The 21,511-nt window shown below is 32.7% G+C and overlaps 1 protein-coding gene across 1 annotated transcript in view; it reads left to right on the top strand.

Moving 5' to 3' along the window:
- LOC107455053 (uncharacterized) overlaps positions 1-12,023 on the top strand; it is a 295,610-nt gene extending 283,587 nt beyond the window's left edge. Inside the window, exons 9-10 of the mRNA XM_087158672.1 lie at positions 6,043-6,458; positions 10,409-12,023. Of these exons, the coding sequence (XP_087014798.1) occupies positions 6,043-6,458; positions 10,409-10,782 (790 nt within the window). The 3' untranslated portion in view covers positions 10,783-12,023. The remainder of the gene's footprint in view (positions 1-6,042; positions 6,459-10,408) is intronic.
- The last annotated feature ends 9,488 nt before the right edge of the window (positions 12,024-21,511 follow it).

Genomic DNA, 21,511 nt, shown 5'->3' with positions numbered 1-21,511 from the left:
GCGTTCTTACTGCAGTAATGAAGCGCATTTGATTTGTTAGTTACCAAGGATAAGCCGGAAAAGAATGTACGCAAGGTAATATTATACTGGATAATTTAAAGTTTATAATTAGTAAGGTTGATTCATAATTATACAAATGAAATGATTTTATAAAATAACATTTATACATAATTTGCCCAGTTTGCACATGGTAAAAATATAAATTAATAAAGAATTTTTTTACATATATAAAAATTAAGTTTAAATTATTGAAATAGCAAGGGAAATATAGATTTTTAAATAAAAAGTAAATTACTTAAAAAACTTTATTTTAAATAAAAAGGAAAACTTAAATTTAGTTAATTTTTGGTATATATAAAGTTTATAAGCATTTATCAAAACAACCTGGATTTCGAAACGCACCAGATTTTGAATTTCACGGTTACAAAAGTTACATATACACCCTGAATAAATTTTTGGTCAAATTATTTATGTATAATAATTATAGACAATAAATGTCCCAAGCATTTATCAAAGCGATCATTTAAATTTCGATCTGCACTACATTTTGGACTTTACGGTAAAGCTTTCACATTGAATTTATTTTTAAGTTTGATAAGCTGTATACAATAATATGCAACAAATTTAATATGTGTATTCAAACTAACTATGTGATTTCATACAGCACATACATACTGGATTATTTTTAAACTACTCAAATAAAACATTTGATGGTTTTCCATTGATAGTAACCAACATATGTAACCATCATCCCAATGTAGGAATTCGGACTGTTGTATGATGGTCCAACATAAGAAAAGCTACTTGATTTGATGGTTCGTTCATTTTGAACCATCAGAAATGTCCATCATAGTTTTTTAGATGTCAAATGTTGGAATGATCATGAACCCTCATCAAACCAATGTAGGAATTCAAACTGATTTATGATGGGCTACATAGGAAAACCAAAATTGCTTTGATTATATATTCCTGCTGAACCAACAAGAATTAGTATTAAACCATCATGGAAACGCATTGTTGTACAATTATGGACCATCACGAATTTCCGTGACAGTATCTTAAAAATTAAATGTTTGAACGATCATGAACAACCATCATCCCACTGTAGGAATTCGGCTTGATTCATGATAGTCTAAAATAAAAAAATCCGAATTGTTTTGATAGCATATTCCTGAGAACCAACGAGAATTCCCATGAACCCATTATGGAAATGTATTGATGCAACCATCGTAGACCATGGATTATTGATCCATGAGAATCAAACTTCTCTTTATTGTTAACCATCATAGTATTACAACAGCATTTTCTATCATGGAATGGTGGAAGTTTGTTGGCATATAAAAAATCAAGGAATTCGGACTGATTTATGATGGTCCAACATAAGAGTAGCAACTTGTTTTGATGGTTTGTTCATGTTTGAAAAATCAGAAATTTCCATCAGTTTCTTAGAAATCAGATTTTGGAACAATCATGATCCCAATGTAGGAATTCGGTCTGATTTTTGATGGTCCAGTAAAAAAAATTTATTTGATGGTATATTAATTCTGCTGATCCGACAAGAATTTCCATTAAACCATCATGGAAATCACCAATCACCAGTTGGAACCCTCATGGATCATCATGGATTGTCGGTCCATTAGAATCAAACTTTTCTTGATGGTTAAACATCATAGTTTATTAAAGTATCATTTTCCATCATGGAATGATGGGTGTTTGTTGGAATATCAAAAACCATGAACGCGTAATGGAAAATGTTGGAAGAGGGTGACCATCAAATGGTGTTGGCCCAGAAAGCATGTAACCTTACGACAACCTTGTGTCAGAATTTTCCTTTCAGTGTCACGAAAATATTCGCACTGAAAACCTTTTTTCAAGCAAAAATATTGCTGTTTCAAACCTTTCATTCCAGAAGGATTAAAAATATTTAGTAAAGCTTTTTTAAAAAAGTATTGTCACTTAGGTAAAATGGTCACGTGGCTCCCAAATGACGTTTTATCTGACGTCACACTAGCGATGGGATCAAATTGCATTGTCCTATAAAATTTCATGACAAGGTGGATTTTAGATGAGCATACAAAACGCTGCGAAAAGAAACCTAATAATTATCTAGACTTAACATTGTTTGCACATACATACGTAATTATTATCTATATACATACGTACAGTCGGCAAAAAAAAAAAGATATCACCCTGAATAACTTTCGTTCTAATGATCGGATTTTCACGAACTAAGTGTCAATCTTAATGGTTCCGGGGGGTGACCTCAAATATGCTAATTAATTAGCGCTAATTATTAATTAAGCTACGAAATCAGACACAAAAACGTACTTTCTCTGAATAAACATCTATTTTTTTTTACAAATTTGAAATCCAGACACTTGAATTAGGGGGGATAGACAAAATTTTGAAAAAATTGGGTCTTAAATTGGGTCACAATTAAGGTTTATATATTTGGCGATAGTTCAGAAAACCGCCAGAAAAAGTCGCCAACGCAAATTAATATTTTAAGGTAACCCATTGACTAATTCAAAAGAAGAATACTTAATTTTACTAGGTTGCTAAGCAACCAATTTCTGACTGTAAAAAAAAAATTTAAATAATGCTCTGTGATTGCTCGGAGAGGTTTAATAGAAATATCTCAAAGTTAATAGAAAATATCTCAAAGTTTCTAGGATATAGACAATTTTTAAGCTAATTTCTGTCCAAAAAGCAAATCTTTTTTTTTATTTTAATCTCCTTTGAAAAGAAAATTTGAATCGATTTATAAATTATTTATGATTTTCTAAGTTTTTAGAATTCAAATACATGAACTTTTTATCTGATATTATTTAGATTATGTTGTTTTTATTATAAAAATTCGAGGATTTCATACTAAAATCAAATTAACGTAACTTATTATGGCTATATCAAAATTTTAGGGATAATCACTTTTACAGCTTTAATCGAGTGTTCTTGGCAAGAAAGTTTGAAGAAAAAAAGAGCTTGAAAAATAAAATGTATAGTGTATAGTAATTCTAATGCGCATTCACAAGGTTTTCTATAATTTACGATATTTCTTTTTTCTATAACTCAAGGAATTGCTGAATGTTTAGTGGTATTTTAAAAACGCTGAAATATGTTATGTTTAAGAATAAGATTTTGAAATAATATGTTGCATATTGTAAGATTCATTGCTTAAAAAATCGCTTCATTTTGCTAGATATTTAGGTTACAAGGCTTTCTTTGGATAAAGATGATTAGCAAATACCATCCTCATCTTTCGATACATTCTGAAACTTACATTCGCAAATTCACCATAAAATATCGCACAGCATATTCTTCAAATACGATTACAGCTACATTTACCACCAAATACTGCTACTATGATTATTTTTGTTTTCCTATATATGTTACCGGCAAAGTATGAAACGCCGGTATTGAATAGAATGTCTCGGCATTCTATACAATGCCGGATGTTTTTAGGCAAAGTATGAAATAGGAGAGGTATTACATACTTTCCCTAGGCATTCTATAGAATGACAAATGTTATTTAGGCAAAATATGAAAAAAACATGCTGATGTATTACATGCTGATATTAGCCTGATGAGTATCAGGCTAATATATATCGGGCAATGGCACTGAACCTTAAAAAATTATCGGTGTAGGATATACCGGGCAAATGTATACCGGGCAGTGGCACTTGACCTTAAAAAAGCATCAGTGTCTGGTATACCAGGCAGTAACACTTGACCTTAAAAAAACATCAGTGTCTGGTATACCAGGCAAATGTATACCGGGCAGTGGCAATTAACTAGAACTAGTATGACTAGACCTTTGGTAATTGTCTGAAATATATACTAGGTCTAGTTAAGTGTCACAGCCCGGTATACATTTGCCCGGTATATCCTACACTGATGTTTTTTTAAGGTCAAGTGCCACTCCCTGGTATGCATTTGCCCGGTATACCCTACAATGCAATGATGTTTCTTCTAATCTATCGTCAGCAAGTATTAAAATATTGAATAAATATAATTATATCAGCGAATAAATTAATATCAAATCGGTTGTAAAAAATATTTCAGACAATTACCAAAGCGACTATGTGATTGTTGACATTCACCGGTGAAAGTCAACATTCTCCAGATTTCGGTCATTCACAGACAGGTAACATTCGGTAATTCACAGACAGGTGATTAAAAAATTACTTTTAAGATTTAGACGATATATAAGATGTTGAGAAATTTGCAATGATGTGAGAGATGCTTAAAAATGTTGACTACGTATTTTTATTAATATTTATGAAAAATATATTCAAGAAATTGATAAATATTTTATTCCAAATCTATTCATACGTATGTATATTATAGAAATTGTATCAGTTATTGAGAAAAAAACTAAAAAATAAAAAATAATCACATTAAATAAGCAAAATCTGGTGTATAATCATATTCAATCACAAGCATGCTCGACACTCGACACTCGTTGATTAAAATGTTTTATTCAAATTTCTTTACTAAATTTCAAATAGAATTTTAGATGACTAAAAAAGAAATATCGTATTTTATAGTTTTAAAGAAATAAAAATAAAAAGATTAGCAAACGATTATTAGCGAAAAAAATATGAATGAAATTTTACGCCACTCGCGCTAAGTCAAGTTCCTCGTAAGTTTATCACATTTTAATATTAATCGCCCCATTAAATCATTTCTTCATTGTCGCCAAATTATTTTTTTAAAAATAATTAATTTTAATTTTTCTCATCTTCTAATAAATAAAAACAATAGAAACTTTAGATTTTTCAATTGAAAAATATGTAGATTAAAATGGTATAAAAAAATCCCTACCTTATAATTCAAAATTTTTTCATCCTCACTTTAATTAAATAATAAAAAATAATAAATAATTATTAAAAATTATTTTTTTCATGAAATTATCTTTGGGTAAATGAGTTTTATGAGTGGGTGCAATTTTTTTTCAATTGCTTCATTAGTTTTTAAAATATGACTAAAAACGTAAAAAACGAAATTAACATTAAGGGGACCAAACTTTGAATCGCTCTCCTGACTAAACTATGGGGACCACATTTCCCAGATTGCGGCTACCCCGTATATTTTGAAGATAAGGAATCCAAATATGCAAAAAAAATTATATGTTTATTCAGAGAAAGTACGTTTTTGTGTCTGAATTCGTAACTTAATTAATAGTTAGCACTAATTAATTAGCATATTTGAGGTCACCCCCCGGAACCATTAAGATTGACACTTAAATCGAGAAAATCCGATCATTAGAACGAAAGTTATTCAGGGTGATATCTTTTTTTTTTTGCGGACTGTACATATATTTTATACCTACAATATAAGTGCATGTACATGTGTGTGAAACTAAAATGTCTGAACATATGCACTAGATAAAATCATGTGTACACACATTTTAGTTACATTCATTTGTACGTATACAAATACATACAAAATGCAGTACATGTTAATACGTGCAAAATGTATCATTATAAAATACATTCTACTATCTACTGTAAAATATAATCATTTATAAGAATACAATAGTCTTGTAATCGTGTATTTAGATTACATGTAATCATATATTTTGATTACTTTTAATCGTAATTACTCGTAATCGTTTTTGTTGTGATTACTTGTAATCGCAATTACTTGGAATCATGATTACAAGTAATTGATTACTGTAATCAAAATTGTAATCATGATTACAGCTGTAATCAAAATTTTTTGAAAGTTGTAATCATGATTACAAGTAATTGATTACTGTAATCGACTATGTAACCATGATTACAGCTGTAATCAAACTTTGTAATCACGTTTACAAGTAATTGATTACTGTAATCAATATTGTAATCATGATTACAGCTGTAATCAAAATTTTTGAAAATTTTAATCATGATTACAAGTAATTGATTACTGTAATCAAAAAATGTAATCGATTACATTTTTGGCCAACTCTGACTGAAACCAACATAAAGCATCGACATTTTTTGATGAGTCCATCAAGAATTTTGACTTGAGATGACATTGAATTTCTCTCTCTTCCAGGTTCCTGACCTCCTTCAAGACGAGCACCTACGCGGGATTAAGATCTATCCGTCTCCAGAATCTCCTCTCCAAATCTTGCAGCCTCCGACGAGTTCTGATAGACGTAGAAGAGACCAGTCTCTCTCACCAACTGCAGTTCGCTTTTGGTACGAAATTACGGGAACTCACAGTAACGGGTAGGAACCTCCAGTACGTGTTACCCGATGCATTCCAAGGGTTGGAGACCCACGAACTGATACTGCGCATAACAGGTACGAGTATCAGTCGCCTGCCCAACAATCTGCTCAAGTATCTTGCAGACATTCGATATTTGACATTAGACATCAGAGGAAATTATTTGACCAGCATGGAGGATAGGGTTCTGAGTCCAGCCAGCAGAGTCAAGTCTGAGGGATACACGACACAGCATATTTCTGGTAAGTGAAATTGATGTTTGATTTTCAAACCTATCGAAAGCAAGGAATTTCCTTTTCAATGTTCAAACCTATCGAACGCAAGGAATTTCCTTTTCAATGTTCAAACCTATCGAACGCAAGAAATTTCCTTTTCAATGTTCAAACCTATCGAAAGCAAAAAATTTCCTTTTCAATGTTCAAACCTATCGAACGCAAGAAATTTCCTTTTCAATGTTCAAACCTATCGAAAGCAAGAAATTTCCTTTTCAATGTTCAAACCTATCGAAAGCAAGAAACTTCCTTTTCAATGTTCAAATCTACCGAGCGCGAAGAATTTCCTTTTCAAACCTATCAAACGATAAGAATTACGATAGACTTGACATTTTTCAAAGGTTTCGGGTAAAGAAAATTTATTTTCAATTATCAAACTTATTTAGTATTTAAAAATTTAACTTTTCAAACGCATCGATCTAAATTTAACTGTAAATTTTGATCTTTGATATTTAACTTGAATATCCTTCTTAAATTCAATAAAATTCATTATCCATTTTTAGTTTCATATATAGCTGGTGAGGGGGGGGCATGTCTCCAGAAGCAACTCTTTGAGAAAAATCATGAAAAATAATTACAAATAGATTAGAGAAAAATGCGTGAGTTCGATCGCCACCGGTCGAAGAGTCCCCGTGTAGTAAATGGTAACTGGCTCACGTTAAATATGTGGGATCACAAAATCCTCCATGTTCCCATAGAAAATTATACCTCTAGGGGAACTGAATTTTAGATTGATCGTTCTCTGGTTCAGGTCAAAATTATGAGTTGTGGATGTATGAATGGGTCCGCACTATAAAACGTTTTGTGAGGTTTGTGTGAGACTGAAGTCTTATTCTTGGCCATAGATGGCGCCACTGAAACACGAGAAACGCACCCTCTGCCTTAAAATTTGCTTGATTTCACCAAGCAGGCTTGCTGATAGTGACAAGGACATTAAAAACCGAGAAGATGCATCGCCCATTACCTGTTGTAGCCTCTGGAACAGACATTTTATGAAATAAAACATTCTTCCTTTCCTGTTGGTCTACAAGGTACATGGCCGAATAAAACTTATGTTGTTCATTAATATGCAAGAGAAAAATATATGAAGAAAAAGCGTTAAGCGCAAATAAGCATTGATGAAGTTAATCCAGACCATGACTTAATTTTTAGTCACATTTTATTACTTTCAACATATGTTTCTTTAAAATGATATTATAAACTTAAATTAATTATTTTTTTATAAATTGTTAGAAGTGCTAGATTTTATTTGCTATTCGAGTATATGTAAGTTATAATTTAATTTATTTTTTATTTTCGTATATGTAAGCTGCAAGTTAAAGTTTGTATCATAGGTTGCTATGGTGATATTACAGAACAAATTTTTGTGTTAAAATAAAGTGCTATTTTTTTTTGTTGTAAAAATGGAGTCAGAATAATTTTATTTTAGTAGAGAACGACAAAATATTGCACTTTCTGGTGGAGTCTTAACATACGTAGCGATTGAGGTAAACTTTTTTTTAAATGTAGACTAGGGAAAGGGAAAACAATAAGTTTTTTTTCTCTCTTTTTCTTTGGTGATGTTTATTCACCATTTAAAATTTAAAAAAAGTAAATGCCCAATTACGGATTTTGCATGTCGGGCAATATACTTAACGAGTCCTAACCACATATTCCGAATAAAAACAGCATTACTTCACTCACGTAACGAACTGTTGCTGTATATACTAAGTGCATTTACAATGGAATAACCTCAAGTGACCTAATGTGGGCATTTCGCTCCTATTGGTTGTTGAACATTGCTTTTGTTTAAGTTAGCAACTGTTCTTCTCATTCTGTTTAGAGTATGCCCAGCCCTTCAAATATCAATCCTCTTAGGGGACGCTTTTTATATTCTTTCACGATGATTCTTTCTCTATATATTTCTTACTTAACACAAAGACAGGCTTGAGGCCATGTAGAACAGGGGTTTCCAATTTACATGAGGCCGGGGGCCGAAATTAAAAACACCTGTCAAGTGGTGGGTCGCAACTTCATCAAAATTTTACATAGGATCCTTTTATGTTTGAAGGAACATTAAATATTACTGCCAGATTTTTATCAAGTTGTACAAAACAAAAGTATTGAGTTAGAAATCAAAATAAGAACTAGATTTTTAAAAATATTTAATTGCATATTAAAAAATTCAAGCTGCTATAACTTAAAGTGCACACAATTAATGTGCTACAGATAGATAACACAACTGACACTCATTGGTGCATGCTACAGAGACCGAGAAAGTGTACTTGCACTGAAAAGCTTAACATTTAAACTTAATATTTAAAAGTAAAATATAATTCTTATTTTATTAAGTTTTTTTAATATTAAAAAAACAAACAAAATCACAACCACTACAAATAATGTAATTACGTATCATTTTGAATCTTCTCTTAATCAGAAACTTTGTGACAAAACAATAAAAAAAAATCTCAAGCATCTGAAATTTCTTTTCCGCTCAGGACATATTCAATTCAAGGTTAAGGTCTGAAGGATTTAAATAAAACATGATATTCATTACCTCCTTTATGAATTTTAAAATTTCGTTCAAAATTAATGGTTTCAAAAAGGTAAAATTACTTCGAGAAAATTTCTGGTGCACACGTGCTAAATTATATTCACAAAATACAAAAAAAAAAGAATAAAAAAAGGTGCGACATGTACGATTATTTTTGTATTTGAATAAATATTTTTTGGGATGCAACATCTGAGAAATAAATTTTTTTACACCGTTGGTATATTAAATTTCACAGAAACGAAGAAATTATCTTTTTTTAACGAAAGAAAAATATTTTAAACCCATATGGGATTTTTTACGATAATTGTCCGCAGAAAAATGACATATTTTAGTTTGCGGGCCACAAAAAAAGGCTTCGCGGGCCACCAGTTGGTAAACGCTGATATAGAACATGAACTAATCCTGCATCGAAGTTGCCAAATGTACATACAAAAATATGTCACTTAAAATGTAATACATTATCAAATAATAAATCTAAGTTAAATAAAAGACGAGAAAGAATTATATTTCAACAAATTTCATGTGTGATACGGAGCTGTATTTAACACTATAAAAACTGAAATTTACTATATACTTGAAATTTACTATTACTATTTCTCGGTATTGCCCAAAAGCAGTCAAAATGACTGAATTGGGTATAATATAGCCTACGTCACAGGTTGTGTTGTTCCTACTAAATTTAACCCATGAACGGCATTTTCTGCGAGCCTAACTTCAAGCCACAAATAAACAAACGAAGTGTTCGATCGTTTAAATAGCTGCTTGCCAGATTTTATTACATTATAAAGAAAAGTTATTGAAACTAAATACAACTAAATAAACAACAACAACTAAAACAAGTTACAACAACTACTAATAACAATAACTAAATAAACAACAACTAAATTCCATTCGTTTAGCATTGCGTCATATGTTGTTCCTACTAAATCGAAGTAGTTGTGTTTTTTTCATATTATACCCAATTGCGAAAGAATAACTAACGTGTAAAGAAATTTATTTTAAATTAATTTTAATATTTTTTATATTGTTTGCAATCATATAACAAGTTATTAGTAAAATATTAACAACAACAAAAATTATATGATGTACAAAAAGTCAAAATTCTAAGAAATTGCGTCATTATATACATCGTTTTTTCGAATTGAAATTAAAACGCAGTCAAAATGATTTCCTTGGGAAATCTAGTGTTAATTACCTTCACGTAAATTAACATTCTAACTTATGTGGAGAAACTTAACTAGACTTTAACACGCTTATAAACGATCAGTTGGCAGTGACGTCATAGGTCACATGTGTTGGGTATTATGATCTTTTTCTTGAAGTTCAAGTACTTAATTGTAGTTAGATGATGTTCTTCTCAATCTGAGTTGATTTTTCTCTTTTTCAGGCGGAGTGTTACTGGATGATAATCCATGGGTTTGTGGCTGTGGCTTAGTGTGGCTCGGTGGATGGATCAGACGCTGGATGCGCGAGACGCTGCGCGTGCAAATGTTACACTTCGACGGTTTCCTCTACGCTCAGAACTTAGCCCGTCGTACTGTGTGCACCCTACCAGGGACTCAAGAAACTATACCTCTAGTAGATCTAGATCCCCAGGACTTGGGATGCAAGCAAGGGAGTGAAAACGGCGCTGTAGGAAACACTTTCTCTGTAATGCTCAACATGGCCTGCTTGTCGGCGGTCACATGGTATTACTCTTACTTCTACGTGGCCAACTGCTGCGTCGTACTCTTACATTACCACGCATTTAGGACTTCATAGTGAGAATCAATAGATTAGGCGAATAAAATGGTTTTGGTGAAACCGATGAAAGAAAAAAAGTGTAACACGTGTCTTAGTAGATGTTTGAATCTCTTAAAATCCAATTCTCGTGTTCAGACGGTTGCTTGTGACGTGAAAAAATACGCAATGATGGCATCAGATACATGTGCTTATGTGGCAATGACACGACTGATCTCAGCTTCGTTTACGTCTTTGTCGAAGATCCCATTATCAGTTTCAAAGGAATTTCAGCTTTTCCTTATTAGAGAGATTTAGAGCTTTTGCATAGTATCACGCATGTTTACGTGTACATGTCGTACACACTAGTCCAGTATAAAACCGAAAGGTTCTGAGATATTTGTGCTTCCCAGGAATAACGTATGTGAGCATTCGAGAAGCTACTTGAAAGTGCGAACTAGTGACATTTCGCATTTCTCGTAGCTTCCAGCATTGTCACATACGTAGATTTTTCGCAAGATCTGTAGGGAACAGATATTCTGTCATAACTTCGACGCAAATTACAGTGCAACATTTCTCTCGCCCTTTTGAATTTCCTCGTGGAAATTACCCAAATCAAAATTCTTGATGGTCCCATCAAAACATTTTGATGGTTTATGTTGGTTTCAGTGCGATTCATGATGGTTCAACATTTGATGGTCGCCATCATCCAACATTACATTGGGGTGATAGTTACTAATGTTGGTTACCATCAAAAACATAATGGTTCGTGATAGAATTATTGATGATTACCATCAAGATCATGTTGGTCCATCATTAGAAAAAAATTAAAAATTTCGGCTTGGATACAGACAAAAACATGACGTGTCATTGCCACTTTGACGTCAGTGTCTGACGTCATCGCTTAATACGAGAATAGGCCTACTAGTCTTGCAACGAAATGTATGTCAGATTGCTACAAGTAAGGATAATGTATGCGAAACGAAATGCAGAAACAGAAAGTGTGTTAGTTAGAATGTTTAACCAAAAATTTATAAAAGTGAGAAATATATATGTTATGTATTGATATTTAATATGCTCGTTATGTCAAAATGACCAGTTCTATTTTTTTGACCATTAAAAATTTTGATTGTATTGTGCTGATGTAAATATTTTATGTACACGAAAGAAATATACAGATAATATGTAAAATTATGCATTTGATGTACGAATACGTCAAAGTATTGTATTTATGCTTATGTCTCCAATTTCTGCACCATGATGCATTTCTAGAAAAAAACAAATTTAGAAAGCAATCATTTTTTAACACTAAACATACTTACACTTTGTATACCTATTTCTACCATTGCCGGAAATATGACCAAACTTTATGTTTCTTCATTGAATGTATGAAATATGAATGTTAGGAAGAAAATAAACTAAAAAATCTATTATAAAACAAAATTGTATAGTGTTCAATTTTATGTATTACAAACAAAGAATAAGAATTTTTAATTCATTGCTCAAAGCAATTTTTACTTATGCAGGGTGTTTTCATTGTACATTTTCCGCAAACATATTTCTTCTAATCATTATTATTTCTATAATTCTTATAATTATTCTTATACGAATTCTTATAATTATTCTTAGTCGAACTTGTTTATAACGAGCTCGGATTTAACGAGAACTCGGATTTACCGAGGGAAATGAGAATATTTGGTTGGATCAATGTTAAGTCTATGGAACAGAAGTCGCTTTTAACGAGCAACACTCGGTTTTAGCGAGCAATATTTTTCTGTCTTGCAGTCTTTTTTCTCATCTTTCTAGTCTTATCTTTTTTTCAAAATGATAAAGAAATGCGAGGGGGGGGGGTGTTAGTTGGTATTAAATTAAGGAAAGTATTTAATTAAATTAATTAATGTAATTAAAGTGAGAATTAAATTAATTACAGTCGAACTCGCTTATAACGAGCTCGGATTTAACGAGAACTCGGATTTACCGAGGGAAACGAGAATATTTGGTTGGATCAATGTTAAGTCTATGGAACAGAAGTCGCTTTTAACGAGCAACACTCGGTTTTAGCGAGCAATATTTTTCTGTCTTGCAACCTTTTTTCTCATCTTTCTAGTCTTTCTGTCTTATCTTTTTTTCAAAATGATAAAGAAATGCGGGGGGGGGGGGTTAGTTGTCATTAAATTAAGGAAAGTATTCAATTAAATTAATGTAATTAAAGTGAGAATTAAATTAATTACAGTCGAACTCGCTTATAACGAGCTCGGATTTAACGAGAACTCGGATTTACCGAGGGAAACGAGAATATTTGGTTGGATCAATGTTAAGTCTATGGAACAGAAGTCGCTTTTAACGAGCAAGACCCGGTTTTAGCGAGCAATATTTTTTTTTTGTCTTGCAGTCTTTTTTCTCATCTTTCTGTCTTATCTTTTTTTCAAAATGATAAAGAAATGCGAGGGGGGGGGTTAGTTGTCATTAAATTAAGGAAAGTATTTAATTAAATTAATGTAATTAAAGTGAGAATTAAATTAATTACAGTCGAACTCGCTTATAACGAGCTCGGATTTAACGAGAACTCGGATTTACCGAGGGAAACGAGAATATTTGGTTGGATCAATGTTAAGTCTATGGTACAGAAGTCGCTTTTAACGAGCAAGACCCGGTTTTAGCGAGCAATATTTTTCTGTCTTGCAACCTTTTTTCTCATCTTTCTAGTCTTTCTGTCTTATCTTTTTTTCAAAATGATATGAAATGAGCGAGTTCAAAGTAAGCTGACAAACTATATTCTTTCCGTTTATATTTTCTTTCTTTAAAGACTGTAGCGCAACTAGAAATTATTTTGCTGGTTGGGGAGTTAGCTGCCATTAAATTAAGAAAAGTTTTTAATTAAATTAATTAATGTAATTAAAGTAAGTAAGTGTTAATTAAATTTTAAGTCAACTCAATCATTTGACCTCCCAAGCCCTCCCCCCCCACTTCTGGTCGCACGCCTGCCTTAAGGACCCGTTTATTACTAGCACTCGGATTTAACGAGAACATGTTACGGTCCCTTTGTGCTCGTTATAAACGAGTTCGACTGTAATGTAATTAAAGTAAGTATTAATTTAATTAATGTAATTAAAGTAAGTATTAATTTAATTAATGTAATTAAAGTATTAATTAAATTTTAAGTAAACTCAATCATGTGACCTCCCAAGCTCCCCCTCCCCCTTTTCTGGTCGCACGCCTGCCTTAAGGACCCGTTTATTACGAGCACTCGGATTTAACGAGTACATGTTACGGTCCCTTTGTGTTCGTAATAAACGAGTTCGACTGTAATTAACATTTCTTCTAAGAAATAATATTAATTCTGGGAAATATATTAATGTCGAAACAATCAAGTTTCGACATTTTTCTTGGTAAATACTAATAGTTAGAAATGAAGTAAAGCTATCAAAATAAAATATAAGCTACTTACCAAAACATTTTGTTTTTGTCAGTTTTTTTTTTACACAAAAATGCCAATCTAAAATTTTAGGTACTTTCTTGAAATTTGAATTCACAGTTATTCTGATTGAACTCACTACGCAACAGTTTTTGCAGAAATGTGCAACTCAACGATTGCAATACGTTGAACATGCATTACATTATTTCTGATCCGATAACCTTATAAAGCAATAAATTGTTCTCCCGGTCAAATGACCCTTTTGTGGTAGAAATAGGTATACGACAAGTATTATTCGAAACAAACAAAATGCAAAAAATAAATACTAGAATATTAACTGTATATAATTGTTAGAAAAAGTCAAATGTGCAAAAACGATAAGATGATAAACGCATTTTCGATTCAAAAGTTCTTAAACGGTCATTTGGCCGGTAATGTTATGTTTAGTGTTAAGTGAAAGAGGCATAAAAAAGGCGGGAAAATCTTAAATTTTACTCGTGTGACGTCATTGTGATTTTCTGGAGGAATTTAACCCTTGGTACAAGAATTCGCAACTTTTGAAAATATTTCTGATTATGTAGGATATAAGATGGGCAGTTTAATTTTTATATAATCAATACTAAAAATAAGTAAAAATTAGCGTAAATTTTGTTGTACCCGAAAAATAGTTTCATATATATTACAGTATTTATAGTACCTGCAATAAAAAGTGAGAATTTTTTTTCAACCAGAGCATATCGAACAAAATACAGGTTTAATCCTGTAAATCAAAAAAGTCTTCCATTTAATCCAATATAAATCATATCTAAACAATTTTTGCTTATGAAATTTCTAAATATCAATTTAAGAAATAATCTCATTGCATTGCTTAGTTTATAAATGCTTATTATTAAAAAAAACATAAAGCTAAATACTTCACACTTTATAAACATGCAAACGTTTTTTAAACGTTTAAACCTGGGCTTAATTTCCAAAGCTAATAAAACGGCCAAAAAAAGAATGTAAAGAAAAAGTTTTCCTTGAAACTGTAATTGGGCAAATGCTTTATTATAAAATAACAATTCATTTATTTATGATCTAATAATAATTTTATTTACTTAATATTTTTTAAATAAACTCATTTTTGATTTGAAAGTATTTTCCATTTCGCAGAAAAGCGTGATTAGTTAATCTTAGTTTCAGATTGATTTTCTTTGTGTCATGTTATGGTTCAAAATCAACGTCATTTTATTTACGTAAGACGCACTTCGGTCATATTATATTTTGGATTTGTTCTCGAGGTTTACTTTTTACTTTAAAAAAAAAGGTTTTAGTTCAGCAGGCTTATAAATAACCTCTTTACATTTGTTGTACAGAGTGTCACCGTCTTTAATACTTATTTTAAAATAAAATTAACAAAAAATAAAAACCCATACACATTAAACTTCTTAAATTAATAAGAAAGCTTGGAAAAAACAAATGAGCTGTCGAAATCTATAGACTCACTACTTAGACTGAAAGCATCAAAACGTGTTTCATTGTCGGAGTAAACAGCGAGGCAATTATAGTTTGTCTAAAGTAAGAACTCCCCTAGACATTCGCCTGGACCCGTGGCGGTAACTATGTTAGCGAGGTATAACTATTTCAAGTAAGGGTGTGGGGTCACTGTTTAGGACAGGTTATGGCTCGGTTGGGTGAGAGAAAGGGAATCTTTTTCTTCGCATTGTCCTAGAGTGAAGAAAAGCTACCCTCTTGACATGCGCTATTCTTGTTTCCATAGCAGCTGACGGCCTCAGACTTTGTGGCGGGAGGAGTTCTTACCGTAGACGAACTATGTAAGAAACAGTTTCATATCTCGCTTCCTTGCTTGAGTATTAATGTGCGGCTTGAAGAGCAGCCCATTGTAGATTGGCACTTTTCAAATAATTCATTTAATTCATTAAATATGAAATGTTTGCATTCAATTTCAAAAGAAATATGACAATTCTTCCACAATAGACAGCTTTTAAATATCAGTTAAAATTCTCCTACTGCAATTTATGAAAGATCTTTCATAAAAAAATGGCCTCAATATGTAGTACCCTGTATGATAAAAAAAAAGGTTTTTTATAAAAGACATTGATGTAGGTTGAAACCGATATATCAGGAATATGAAAATGACAAACTGAAATTTATTAAAAGTAGAAATTTAATCTCTGTTATTGTAAAGCAATAGACACATGCATATGTATATTGAATATATCGATTTGCTTGTGTATTGTGATGTTCTTCTGCTGCAGAAATGTCTATGGAAAAAAAATCTATGTAAAATATATATATATATATTGTGTGTATAAAGATTCTATCTAAAATGTATTATTGAAAACTGTGCAAGTAAAAAATATTGTTGCATGTTGAGTACAGTGTCATATATTCATTTTGACTTTATTCGATTCATTTTGTAGAAAAATCGATTCGATTATTCAAGTCAAAATTTTTGATGGTCCCATCAAATCCTTTTGAGTGTTTATGTTGGTTTTAGTGCGATTCATGATGGTCCAACATCATTTGATGGTCACCATCGTCCAACATTTTATATTATGGCTTTTGATATGTCAGCAAACGTCTAAAATGCTGCTTGATGGATAACCATCGAAAGCTTTTCGATTTTCCTACATCGGGATGATGGTTGTTCATGATCGTTCCAACATTTGATTTCTGAGAAACTGTGATGGAAATTTCTGATGGTTTAACATTAATCATCGAAGCAAGCTGTTATTCTTATGTTGGACCATCTTAAATTAGTCCGAATACCTACAATGGGGTGATGGTCGCGTATGTTGGGTACCATCAAAAATATAATGGTTCATGATGGAATTATTGATGGTTACCATCAAGATTATGTTGGCCCATCAATGGAAAACCATCAAAAATTTTACCCTTTGTAGTTATAACAATATCTGATGGACACTAATGTTGAGAAATAAACGCTTAAATCACGTATTTAATTCTCAGGAGTTCCTTACGTTGTGATAAGAAATTGATCGAAAAAATTACTATAAAAGATTTCACTAAACGATTTTTCTAAGATCTCTTCGAAGGGTGAGGTGTGGAAGACTAATAGAAGAGCGTGACTATTTCAGAGTTCTTTTCTTTACATTATTGTCCACATCGTTAAAGTTCTTAAACATTTTATTCTAAAAATTGAAACTGTAACTACACAGCTTTCGGCACTGTATGCTGTCTCATCTAGTAGCCACTTTACTACGCCTAGGCAGCAATTTTATTTAAAACTGCAGTCTTCAAGAAGTCGGCTAAAAATCGCAGTGCGTATCGCGTTTTAGTGCACCTATGCAACTAAAACGCGAGCCTTCCATTCGAAGCTTTCGCACTGCTTCGATTACTGTTAGATTGTGACCGCCAGTTAAACTGTAACATTGCAACACAAGATCACGTGTGATACTGTCTTTCGCAGCTTATGAAAAAATTTACATTTTGGCAATGGGATACCTGCAAGTGACGTAGAGTGGTTTTCTCGATCCTGATTGGTTGTTGAAACGTGTTACTTGTTTACGTTCGCAACTGCTCTCTATTCTATTCCTATTAAGCCACGCCCGTCAAGTATCAATTCTCTGAAGTGACACATTCTAAATTCTTTCACAAAGATTCTTTCTCGAAGATTTCAATTCTTTCACAATATATTTACTCAGAGGCCGGCACAAAGTCATACGGAACATAAAGTAAATAATTATCCATCGAAGTTGCCAGGTACACGAAACAAAAATATATCACAGTTACAATAAAATACATAATAAATCTAATTTAAGTAAAAAAGTAGAAGAGAAAGAATTATATTTCACCTAATTTGATGTGCGACAAGTCTCTGTATTTCATTAATTAACATTCTAACTTATGTTGAGAAACTTGATCAACTTTAACACGTCATTTTACTGATCAAGATGACGCGGCGTTGACGTCATAAGTTACATGTGTTGGTATGGGAGTTCTTGAAGTGCAAGTACCCAATTGTGGGGTTGGGAAATTTTCAACTGTGACTTTAGAGTTAGCCTCTAATCATCTGATATATCACTTAAACTATTTAAATATTATACATTATTTACTAAATTTTTAACAATGTTTTTAAAGTGAGCAATTATTTTAATTTATATGTTTTTGGCGCAATAATAATGAGTTTATAGTTAGTATTTATTTTGTAAAAAGATTTAGCTGTCATGATTAACGATTATACATTTTTTTGTTATCTGTTTAAAGTATTTTTTACATTTTTAAGATACAGGGTGTTCCAAAATTCTCTTTACAACTTCAAAAATTCATAACCTCGAAAATAAACAAGATATTTATATTCTGTCTTTTGCACGTATTACTGCAACTAATAAAGTTCTGTTTAGTACACTCCAACATGCGCACCATTGATGGCCGTAAGCACTTCCAGTCTGTAATCAATTTCAAGCCAGGTTATGTAAAGATAATTTTGGAACACCCTGTATAATAATTTGTAATTTTCAATCTGTTGACTTGTGGCGTAACTACCACTATAAATATTAAATATAAATTCACCTGTACATAAGAACTTGATTCTATGTTTAAGTACCTTGTCGACACCGCCTTAGACTAATATTTATACATCAGATAACTTTATAGATCGAAAGTCTAAAGCAAGAGCAATTATTCAAGCACTGTAATAAGATACAAGAGTTGGACAAAATAGAAACATGAACTAATTTTTCTCATATTTCTCAAGAAATACTTAAAGAATTAACTTTTAAAACTTTAGAAGAACTTAGAACTCTTTTTACAATTTCTCATGCTTAAAGTTTTCAGAGACTGCACACAATTTCGTAAATCTAACTTAAATATTCATGAATATATGGACATTTTTTTTTAAATAATTTTTTTTTACTTACGCTTACTTTCTATAATTGCTGAAATATACAATAAAATTAAACAAAAATTTTTAGTGTCATTTCTAATTAATACTAAAAATTTTTTGAAAATTTGAGGAAAAAAAAATTCTTTAAAGTAAAAATTCTCTTATTCTTTCCTCAAAAGTATTTAAAGTTATCTTTTTATACTTTTTTCATAAATTTGTTTTGAATCGTGATTGGTAACTTCTAAAAAAAATGCCAGATTCGAATATTATTTAATGTTAAATTAGAAAGAAAACTTTGAACGTTAAGGGGTTTTCCACATATTTAATTTTGTACTATTAAACAAGATACAGTGAATTCGCGATAACTCGAATCTGATAGGACTGACGAAAAACTTCGACATATCGGAAATTCGACTTACCGTTAGTTTCGGTTTTGGACTTTCAAAATATTGTCGGATTATTTAATTAATGCTTATTAATAATTTTTCTGACAAGACATTTACGATAAGACTGTTTGAAGGACTTAATGTTACCCTGATCCATCGGCTGCAACTTTGCTGTTGTGTCTGGCGAAAGAAACTGCAAGTTTACTGCTTTCAAATTAGGTAGATCACTATGTGCTGTGCATTTATCCATAAAGAGTATCACTTTTCTTTTTTTAGCGAAGAATTTCCGATCCAATTTTCTTACATAGTCTTCAAATAAAACTGATGTCATCCAAAACTTTTTGTTAGACTTGTAATCCAAAAGATACGTTTTTACATTCTGGAAACATCGGGGATTTCGGTTTTTTCTGATAACAAGTAAGGGCAATTTCTCTGTCCCAGGCGCATTTCCTCCAACTAGGACAGTCAAGTGTTCCTTGCTCATTTTACCCCCTGAGCAGTTTTCATCCTTAAACATCATAGTCTTATTTGGAAGACATTTAAAAAATAAACCCATTTCATCAATATTGAAAACATCATTTTAACTGTATCCTTGAAGTAAACTGCTGTTTGTAGAAAATGCAACACCATGAAAGAATCATCAGAATCAAATGAAATTTAATGCAGAAACGACTTGTACTGATACAAATAAATGATGAAATTTTCAAAACAAAAGAAACAAATTAAGCGTCCGAAATCAGTATTTGGTGCAGCCACCACGCGCTGCAATAAGTGCTGCTATACGACGTGGCATGGAGTCAAACAGATGTTGAATATCTGCTTGAGGAAGAGAATTCCATATCGCTTGTATGCGCAACCAAAGTTCGTCTTTGGAAACTGCAGGACGCAGATCACGAGTGAGACGCCGACCAACCATATCCCACACGTGCTCAATAGGCGACATATCCGGCGAATAAGCAGGCCAAGGAAGAAGTTGCATGCGTTGTGCTGAACAGAAGTCTCTAACAGTCCGCGCAACATGTGGGCGTACATTATCCTGCTGAAAGATAGCTTCAGGGATGCCTTGAAGGAAAGGAACGACTTCGGGCTGTAGCACTTCACGGACGTATCTGTTGCTATTGAGATTACCCTCAATTCGTATCAAATTGGATCGTCCATGATACGAAATCGCACCCCAGACCATAACTCCGGGTGTTCGACCACTATGTCGTTCAATAATACACTCAGGAAGGCAGCGTTGACCGGCATAACGTCTAACACGAACACGGCCATCATGGGTCCACAAATTGAAGCGTGATTCATCTGAAAAGACAACTTGGTGCCAATCAGCTCGCCAGTCTCTGTGCTCAAGAGCCCACTGCCGACGCAGCCGTCGATGATCCGCCGTGAGGGGAATCCTGTATAATGGCACCCTTGCACGCAATCCACGGCGCAGCAGACGACGACGAATTGACGAAGCCGACAATTTTACACCTGTAGCAGTAGACCAATGTGCTGCCAGCTGCCTGGAGGAAGCTGTGCGATCATTCACCGCCATGCGGAGCAGGTGTCGATCATCGCGCTCTGACGTCACCTTCTGTCGTCCAGTGCCTGTTTTTCGAGTTGTTCGGTGCTCGTCGGTCCACTGCTTCCAAACTCGCATCACTGTGGAACTGTTCCGCTGCATACGAGCTGCTATTGCGCGATAGGAAAATCCTCCTTCTCGAAGGCCGATTATCCTCCCTCGTTCAAACTCCGTAAGTTGCTTGAATTTCTTATTCTTCCGTCGTGGAGGCATACTCAGGTCTCACTAAACGTTTGCCACTAACAAATAATCATAGACTATTTTCAACGTCCCGCTACAGCACTTTATTTATACGCTTTCAGCATCAATTCAGAGGGCGCTGCGCGCGCCACACACGCGCGATGGCTCTGAAACTTTATTAATTTGCATAATATCCTATAATTGACATTTGCTGCGAATTTCATTTGATTCTGATGATTCCTTCATGGTGTTGCATTTTCTACAAACAGCAGTTTAAATTTGGTAATGTTTCATTTAACCACTGTTCACATACTTCAAGAGGGACAGCTTTAGCTTCTCCATGAAGAGTGCGAAAGACATTGTGTGTATGTTGCAAA

This window comes from Parasteatoda tepidariorum, chromosome 3, assembly GCF_982258835.1.
Source record: "Parasteatoda tepidariorum strain Cologne lab strain chromosome 3, Ptep-v5.0, whole genome shotgun sequence".
In the NCBI taxonomy this organism is placed as follows: Eukaryota; Metazoa; Arthropoda; class Arachnida; order Araneae; family Theridiidae; genus Parasteatoda; species Parasteatoda tepidariorum.
Note: the sequence above shows the minus strand (reverse complement) of the source record. Positions and strands in the feature narration are given on the sequence as shown.